Below are 9,527 nucleotides of genomic sequence, written 5' to 3' on the forward strand. Positions count from 1 at the left end.
AAATAATTAATATCTTGAAATCTGTAAACCTAAATTGGACAAATAATATATGATTTATTATTAGAAAAATGTGAGTGATTTGAATATGAGTTATCCTGGACTATTTCACTGTTAACCAAATACTTACTAACCCACCACAACGGTTATCACCTGAGTTTGCCGCTCTCTATCAGCGGAAGTGCTGAATGAGCAGGGCGCCAATGTTCATCATGTTCTCCATGTCGGTGTAGAACACGCTGCATATGACGCCTATCTCGGGGCTGGCCATGGCCCCGATATCTCCTTTGCCGAAGAGGGATTTCGCCAAAAAGGTGGTGAAGTAGCGAATATATATATGATTCTTATAATATGGACATGGAGGAGGTGACATGGAATGAATATATTGAAAGACACATAGTTCATATATATGAAAGACACATAGTTCATATATATTGAAAGACACATATATAGTTCATATATATTGAAAGACACATAGTTCATATATATGAAAGACACATAGTTCATATATATATGAAAAAAACATATTTCATATATATTGAAATGATCGATTCATAGTTCATACAAATATAGAAGACCACCACTACTCATCATCTCTAAATATTGAGATGATCAACATGGCTAGTATCCAACTAGCATCCAATGCTTCCTAGCAATCTCGAAGCCCAGGCGAGAGTCTAGTTCTGCATAGTGCACTTGCTCGTAGCTCAATGGATAATTGGCCCATCCAAAAATGAGCTCATCTTCTTTTTCTTGCGCAGCGACATCCATCTTCTTCTTGTGGTTGTACTTCTTCTTCTGCTCAAGGTTTGTTCTAATGGTTTGCCAAGTCATGTAGACTTGGAGTGGGCTTGGTGGTGGGGTCCGGGACTACCTTCTAGAGGTCGTACGTAGAAGTGATGTGAATGCCGTAGAGACTTAGCTTTTTCACATCATTGCCGATAGAGGCGCCGCAGAATTTGATGTACCCGTCCTGCAAGAAATCCTTGAGCAGTTGTGGCACTCTATCGGAATGAATAATCTGGAACACCAAAGTCTCGGACACCACCGAGAGTTGAAGGACGGCGGCGCGCTGATTACGCACGCGAGGGTCGGTGAACTCGCAGTCCAACCCGACGCACTTGTTCGTTGCGGCGTCGAGAAAGTCCCTCTTCACGCCCCGGATCCACTTCTCCACCATTCTTGCACGGAGCGTGACCGACCTTGAACGCCATCCCTTCGGCCTTGAGGTGGTACACCCATGTCCGAAGAGCCGGGTCGCGCACGAGGTGCTCCACCGACGAAGAGGGGAGAGAGAGCTAGCTTTTGCAATGGTGGATGAGGAGATGAGGCCGGATGGAGAGAGTGTGTGTGGAAATTGTGAAGAATGGTGGAGTTTTTAAAGCAATTAGAAGAGGAGGATGAACAGTGGCTGGCCGCGCCGGCGGCTTGGATTCCACGCCGACGCTCGATTTCGACGCAGCAAGTAATGGCGACGCGCATTCGGCCTCCGCGGGAAACGAACCGTTTGACTGTAGGTCCCGGTTTGGAATACGCACCAGGATTAAAGGGGGTACCGCAGGCGCTGCGTGGCGCAAAACCCTTTAGTCCCGGTTTGGGAGACGAGCCGGGACCTTTGGGTCTTTACGAGTCGGGATTTATGGGTGTCGTACACTGTAGCTTTTACAGGGCGACGTGGCTAGGCCTTGGGTCTTGGCCCAGAACATCGCCGGGACCAAAGGTGCCTGAGAAAAGTCATGTTTTCTACTAGTGCATGATACGTCTCCAACGTATCTATAATTTCTTATGTTCCATGCTAGTTTTATGACAATACCTACATGTTTTGCTCATACTTTATATCATTTTTATGCATTTTCCGGGACTAACCTATTAACAAGATGCTGAAGCGCCAGTTCCTGTTTTCTGCTATTTTTGGTTTCAGAAATTCTACATAGGAAATATTCTTGGAATTGGACCCCACGAAGACAGAAGTCAATATTTTGCCGAGGCGGACCCAGAGAGCCAGAGAAGGGCCAGAGGGGGGCCAAGGGGCCCCCACACCATAGGGGGCGCGGCCCACCCCTCTGCCGCGCCACCAGGTGGGGAGGGCACCCTGGGGCCCCTCCGAGGCCGCCCTTCCGCCTATATATTATCCCAGAAGTAAAAACCCTAGGAGCACCGGTCTTCCTCCACGAAAAGTTACGTAGCCGCCGCCATCGCGAAGCCAAGTTCGGACAGAAGTCTCTGTTCCGGCACGCCGCCGGGACGGGGAAGTGCCCCCGGAATCCATCTCCAACGACTCTACCGCCATCTTCATCGCCGTTGCTGTCTCCCATGATGAGGAGGGAGTAGTTCTCCCCCGAGGCTGAGGGCTCTACCGGTAGCTATGTGGTTCATCTCTCTCTCCCATGGTGTGATCTTTATGTGATCATGAGCTTTGTAATCTAGTTGAATATGTAGATGTTACTCTTGTCTATTATGCACTTTAGAGGTTACTTTAATATGAACTCCGGAGTTACTCTCCATGGTGTGATGGTGACAGTGTGCGCATCGTGTGTGATTCCTTTATGACGTTGTGGAGCTTGTTTACTCCGGCTTGAGGTGTGCTTTTGCAGCCCTACACAATGAATGGTGTTTGTTATCCAACAAGAGAGTGTTTGAGAGTAGCATTTATTTATTCAATTATGTGATCATTGTTGAGAGTGTCCACTAGTGAAAGTATGATCCCTAGGCCTTGTTTCTAAGCATTGAAACACCGTTTCCAACAAGTTCTGCTACATGTTCGCTTGCTGCCATTTTTATTTCAGATTGCAATTACTACTTATAACCATCCATATTACTTGTATTTAACTATCTCTTCGCCGAACTAGTGCACCTATACATCTGACAAGTGTATTAGGTGTGTTGGGGACACAAGAGACTTCTTGTATCTTAATTGCAAAGTTGCTTGAGAGGGATATCTTTGACCTCTACCTCCCTGAGTTCGATAAACCTTGGGTGATTCACTTAAGGGAAACTTGCTGCTGTTATACAAACCTCTGCTCTTGGAGGCCCAACACTGTCTACAGGAATAGAAGCGTGCGTAGACATCAAGCTATTTTAAAGCGCCGTTCTGGGAGGTAAGGTAAAAGGTATTCACATCCTCTGACTACTAAGCTATTTCCTAACACTGTTGCCGGTGTGTGAGTGCTCGAAGTTATTTCCTTTAGATTCTGCAATTATATCTTTTTGTTTCTTGTTTTTATTTCACTAGTTAGGCTTAATGGAAAACAACAAAAATATTAGAGATCTTTATAGTATTTATCTTGAGTTAGGACATGAGGTGTTTGAAGAGAAAATTAAAAAACCTATGGAACTTTATATGCATGCTAATGACAATGTTATTAGTATGAATGCTTTGAACACCATTGTTGCTAATGCTATGGAAAATTCTAAGCTTGGGGAAGCTGGTTTTGAGGAGCATGATATTTTTAGTCCCCCAAGCATGGAGGAGAAAATTTACCTCCTATATATGATGATTACAATGATGACTATCATATTTTCAGTCCACCTACTATTGAGGAGAAAATTAATTATGATTACAATATGCCTCCTATATATGATGATTATGGTGATGAGAATAATAATGATAGCTATCTTATTGAATTTGCTCCCACTACAAATAATAGTAATGACTATGCTTATGTGAAGAGTAATAATTTTATGCATGTAGCTCATGATAAGAATGTTTCATGTGATAGTTATATCGTTGAGTTTTTTCATGATGCTACTGAAAATCTTTATGAGAGAGGACAATATGGTTGTAGGGATTTTCATGTTACTAAAACACCTCTCTTTTTGCTTAAATCTTGAAGTTGTGCTTGTCTTGTTTTCCTATGCTTATTGCATTATGCTTACATGACTTGTTTATTTACAAGATTCCTTTTCATAGGAAGTGGGTCAGACTTAAAAGTGTTTCTTATTTGCTTTTGATGCTCTCTTTTGCTTCAACTCTTATTTCTTGCGAGAGCATCATTAAAATTACTGAGCCCATCTTAATGGCTATAAAGAAAGCACTTCTTGGGAGATAACCCATGTTTTTATTTTGCTACTGTTTTGTTGTGTCTTGGAAGTTGTTACTACTGTAGCAACCTCTCCTTATCATGTTTATTTCGTTTTTGTGCCAAGTAAAGTCTTTGATAGAAAGTTGATACTAGATTTGGATTTCTGCGCAGGAACAGATTTTTAGCTATCACGAATTTGCGTTTTTCTCTCTGTAGAAAACTCGTAAAATGCTGAAACAATTCATGAGTAATCCTCAGATATGCACGCAACTTTCATTCAACTGGAGCTTTTCCATCTGAGCATGTTAAGTGCCTCGAAAAAATTCGTCTTGACGGAATGTTCTATTTTGACAGATTCTACCTTTTGTTTCGCATTGCCTCTTTTACTGTGTTTGAGTGGATTTCTTTGCTCCATTAAATTTCAGTAGCCTTGGGTGATGTCCATAAGTGTTGGGAATGATTGTGTCCTTGCTGAACATGTGAATTTTTGATTATGCACTAACCCGCTAATGAGATTGCTTTGAGTTTGGTGTGAAGGAAGTTTTCAAGGATCAAGAGAGGAGGATGATATAATATGATCAAGAAGAGTGAAAAGTCTAAGCTTGGGGATGCCCCCGTGGTTCATCCCTGCATATTTCAAGAAGACTCAAGCGTCTAATCTTGGGGATGCCCAAGGCATCCCCTTCTTCATCAACAACTTATCAGGTCACCTCTAGTGAAACTATATTTTAATTCCGTCACATCTTATGTGCTTTACTTGGAGCGTCTGTGTGCTTTTATTTTCGTGTTGTTATTTTCATTCTCTGAATAAATCGGATCCTAGCATGCTTGTGTGGGAGAGAGACACACTCCGCTTTTTGATTTGAACACTTGTGTTCTTCGTTTTACTTTAATATTCATGGCGAAAGCTGAAAGCCTCAGCATTGATTGTTATTTGGTTGGAAACAGAAAATGCTTCATGTGGTAATTGGTATATTTTCTTGAATAATTTGATACTTGGCAATTGTTTTGAGCTCTCAAGTAGATCATGTTTAAGCTCTTGCATCATGTAGTTTAAACCTATTAGTGGAGAACAACCGTAGAGCTTGTTGAAATTTGGTTTGCATGATTGGTCTCTCTAAGGTCTAGATATTTTCTGGTAAAAGTGTTTGAGCAACAAGGAAGACAGTGTAGAGTCTTATAATGCTTGCAATATGTTCTTATGTAAGTTTTGCTGTACCGGTTCATACTTGTGTTTGCTTCAAACAACCTTGCTAGCCAAAGCCTTGTACTGAGAGGGAATGCTTCTCGTGCATCCAAAACCTTGAGCCAAAACCTATGCCATTTGTGTCCACCATAACTACCTACTATGTGGTATTTTTCTGCCATTCCAAGTAAATACTTCATGTGCTACCTTTAAACAATTCAAAAGTTATTATCTCTTATTTGTGTCAATGTTTTATAGCTCATGAGGAAGTATGTGGTGTTTTATCTTTCAATCTTGTTGGGCAGACTTTCACCAATGGACTAGTGGCACATCCGCTTATCCCATAATTTTGCAAAAAGAGCTGGCAACGGGGTTCCCAGCCCCAATTAATTAACCTTCATTAATAATTCTCTTCACATGTTTTGCCCTGATTTATCAGTGAGCAACTTAATTTTGCAAATAGACACTCCTCCATGGTATGTGAAATGTTGGAAGGCACCCGAGGATTCGGTTAGCCATGGCTTGTGAAATAAAAAGGTTGGGAGGAGTGTCATCCATAAATAAAACTAAAGTACATGTGTAAACAAAAGAGAAGAGGGATGATCTACCTTGCTGGTAGAGATAACGTCCTTCATGGGAGCCGCTCTTTGAAAGTCTGTTTGACAAGGGAGTTAGAGTGCCCACTACCATTCGTTGACAACAACAAACACCTCTCAAAACGTTATTTTTATGCTCTCTATATGATTTCAAAACTTGAAAAGCTCTAGCACATGATTTAATCCCTGCTTCCCTCTGCGAAGGGCCTATCTTTTACTTTATGTTGAGTCAATTTGCCTACTTCTTTCTATCTTAGAAGCAAATACTTGTGTCAACTGTGTGCATTGATTCTTACATGCTTACTTATTGCACTCATCATATTACTTTGTGTTGACAATTATCCATGAGATATACATGTTGAAAGTTGAAATCAATTGCTGAAACTTAAATCTTCCTTTGTGTTGCTTCAAAACCTCTTATTAAGAATCTATTGCTTTATGAGTTAACTATTATGCAAGACATTTTTATGCTTGTCTTGAAAGTACTATTCATGAAAAGTTTTTGCTATATGATTCAGTTGTTTAGTCATTATCTTTTTGTTAGCAAACTATAGACCATTGCTTTGAGTCACTACATTCATCTCATATGCTTTACAATAGTGTTGATCAAGATTATGTTGGTAGCATGTCACTTCAGAAATTATTCTTTTTATCGTTTACCTACTCGAGGGCGAGTAGGAACTAAGCTTGGGGATGCTTGATACGTCTCCAACGTATCTATAATTTCTTATGTTCCATGCTAGTTTTATGACAATACCTACATGTTTTGCTCATACTTTATATCATTTTTATGCATTTTCCGGGACTAGCCTATTAACAAGATGCCGAAGCGCTAGTTCCTATTTTCTGCTGTTTTTGGTTTCAGAAATTCTACACAGGAAATATTCTCGGAATTGGACCCCACGAAGACAGAAGTCAATATTTTTCTGAGGCGGACCCAGAGAGCCAGAGAAGGGCCAGAGGGGGGCCAAGGGGCCCCCACACCATAGGGGGCGCGGCCCACCCCTCTGCCGCGCCACCAGGTGGGGAGGGCACCCTGGGGCCCCTCCGAGGCCGCCCTTCCGCCTATATATTCTCCCAGAAGTAAAAACCCTAGGAGCACCGGTCTTCCTCCACGAAAAGTTACGTAGCTACCGCCATCGCGAAGACAAGTTCGGGGGACAGAAGTCTCTGTTCCGGCACGCCGCTGGGACGGGGAAGTGCCCCCGGAATCCATCTCCATCGACTCAACCGCCATCTTCATCGCTGTTGCTGTCTCCCATGATGAGGAGGGAGTAGTTCTCCCCTGAGGCTGAGGGCTCTACCGGTAGCTATGTGGTTCATCTCTCTCTCCCATGGTGGGATCTTTATGTGATCATGAGCTTTGTAATCTAGTTGAATATGTAGATGTTACTCTTGTCTATTATGCACTTTAGAGGTTACTTTAATATGAACTCCGGAGTTACTCTCCACGGTGTGATGGTGACAGTGTGCGCATCGTGTGTGATTCCTTTATGACGTTGTGGATCTTGTTTACTCCGGCTTGAGGTGTGCTTTTGCAGCCATACACAATGAATGGTGTTTGTTATCCAACAAGAGAGTGTTTGAGAGTAGCATTTATTTATTCAATTATGTGATCATTGTTGAGAGTGTCCACTAGTGAAAGTATGATCCCTAGGCCTTGTTTCTAAGCATTGAAACACCGTCTCCAACAAGTTCTGCTACATGTTCGCTTGCTGCCATTTTTATTTCGGATTGCAATTACTACTTATAATCATCCATATTACTTGTATTTCACTATCTCTTCACCGAACTAGTGCACCTATACATCTGACAAGTGTATTAGGTGTGTTGGGGACACAAGAGACTTCTTGTATCTTAATTGCAGGGTTGCTTGAGAGGGATATCTTTGACCTCTACCTCCCTGAGTTCGATAAACCTTGGGTGATTCACTTAAGGGAAACTTGCTGCTGTTCTACAAACCTCTGCTCTTGGAGGCCCAACACTGTCTACAGGAATAGAAGCGTGCGTAGACATCAGTGCACCATACCTAGTTCAATCTTGGTAACGACAAGACTATTCAAGTTGTTGCCTTGTGATTCCATCCTTATTACCTAGTCATAAGTTGCAACCTTTTGGATGTAATCTCACCGAGTGGGTCCATAGTATCTTACATCACGTTGATGAACAAATCCCGCTCTTGATACATACGCCTCAACATATCCCTTCAGAATACCCAACGCACACCTTTATGACCGCCCTGTTATGGTGTGACGGTTGATGTAGTCAAAGCAGCCTCCGGTGATAGTGATTAAATATGATCTCACGGTCCAAGGATTATGTTACTACGCTTTCATAATTATCGCAACGTTAAACTTTATAACTTGATTGTGTTGCAATACTTATATTGGTAATGTTCATCATATCATTCACCCAATGATATGATCCTAGTGCCAATTGACATATATATATATATATATCCATGATCCTAATGCCAATTGACATATATGTCCACAATAAGCTAGTTCGCATAAACATTGCTAGAAACACTGGTTTATTTACATACCACATGTGTACCAATATTTCCGTTTGATGCAGTTATAACATGACTTTGTAGCATGACATAAAACTTATTATGAACTACATAATAATAGATACGCCTCTAGGGCACCATATCCAACATGAAGATGTGGCATGGCTTGTGGGCCTCAAACATTGATGGACTGCCCCACTTCTAGAGCACAGTGATATTCCCAATGTGTCAGCGGCATGGTTACACCCCTACCAAATTTTTAAAGGCATGCGCGAAACAATTGCTCATTTGCTTAACATGTCTAGTTTAAGATGATCAGCTGGATTTGTGGCACCTGCTCTTAGCCCATTGATACGTCTCCGACGTATCGATAATTTCTTATGTTCCATGCCACATTATTAATGATATCTACATGTTTTATGCATACTTTATGTCGTATTTATGCATTTTCCGGCACTAACCTATTAACGAGATGCCGAAGAGCCAGTTGCTGTTTTTGGTTTCAGAAATCCTACAAAGGAAATATTCTCGGAATTGGACGAAATCAACGCCCAGGGGCCTATTTTTACACGAAGCTTCCAGAAGACCGGAGGGGAGACGAAGTGGGGCCACGGGGCGCCGCCACACTAGGGCGGCGCGGCCCAAGGGGGGGCCCGCGCAGCCCTAGCGTGTGGGGCCCCCGTGACTCTCCTGACTCCGCCCTTCCGCCTACTTAAACCTCTGTCGCGAAACCCCCAGTACCGAGAGCCACGATACGAAAAACCTTACTGAGACGCCGCCGCCGCCAATCCCATCTCGGGGGATTCAGGAGATCGCCTCCGGCACCCTGCCGGAGAGGGGAATCATCTCCCGGAGGACTCTTCACCGCCATGGTCGCCTCCGGAGTGATGAGTGAGTAGTTCACCCCTGGACTATGGGTCCATAGCAGTAGCTAGATGGTCGTCTTCTCCTTATGTGCTTCATCGTTGGATCTTGTGAGCTGCCTAACATGATCAAGATCATCTATCTGTGATGCTATATGTTGTGTTTGTCGGGATCCGATGGATAGAGAATACTATGTTATGTTAATTATCAATCTATTACCTATGTGTTGTTTATGATCTTGCATGCTCTCCGTTATTAGTAGAGGCTCTGGCCAAGTTTTTGCTCTTAACTCCAAGAGGGAGTATTTATGCTCGATAGTGGGTTCGTGCCTCCATTAAATCTGGGACAGT

At 42.6% G+C, this 9,527-nt stretch overlaps 1 protein-coding gene across 1 annotated transcript; it reads right to left on the reverse strand.

The window, feature by feature from the left end:
- Window positions 1-874: 874 nt before the first annotated feature.
- Window positions 875-1,177, reverse strand: LOC127321379 (uncharacterized). Its single transcript, XM_051350397.1, has one exon. The coding sequence runs from the start codon at window positions 1,175-1,177 to the stop codon at window positions 875-877; it is 303 nt and encodes a 100-aa protein (XP_051206357.1).
- Window positions 1,178-9,527: the final 8,350 nt, after the last annotated feature.

This window comes from Lolium perenne, chromosome 6 (assembly GCF_019359855.2).
Source record: "Lolium perenne isolate Kyuss_39 chromosome 6, Kyuss_2.0, whole genome shotgun sequence".
Lineage (NCBI taxonomy): Eukaryota > Viridiplantae > Streptophyta > Magnoliopsida > Poales > Poaceae > Lolium > Lolium perenne.

Excerpts from the sequence above, each read along its gene's own strand:
- LOC127321379 (XM_051350397.1), bottom strand. The coding sequence starts at position 1,177 with ATGGTGGAGAAGTGGATCCGGGGCGTGAAGAGGGACTTTCTCGACGCC.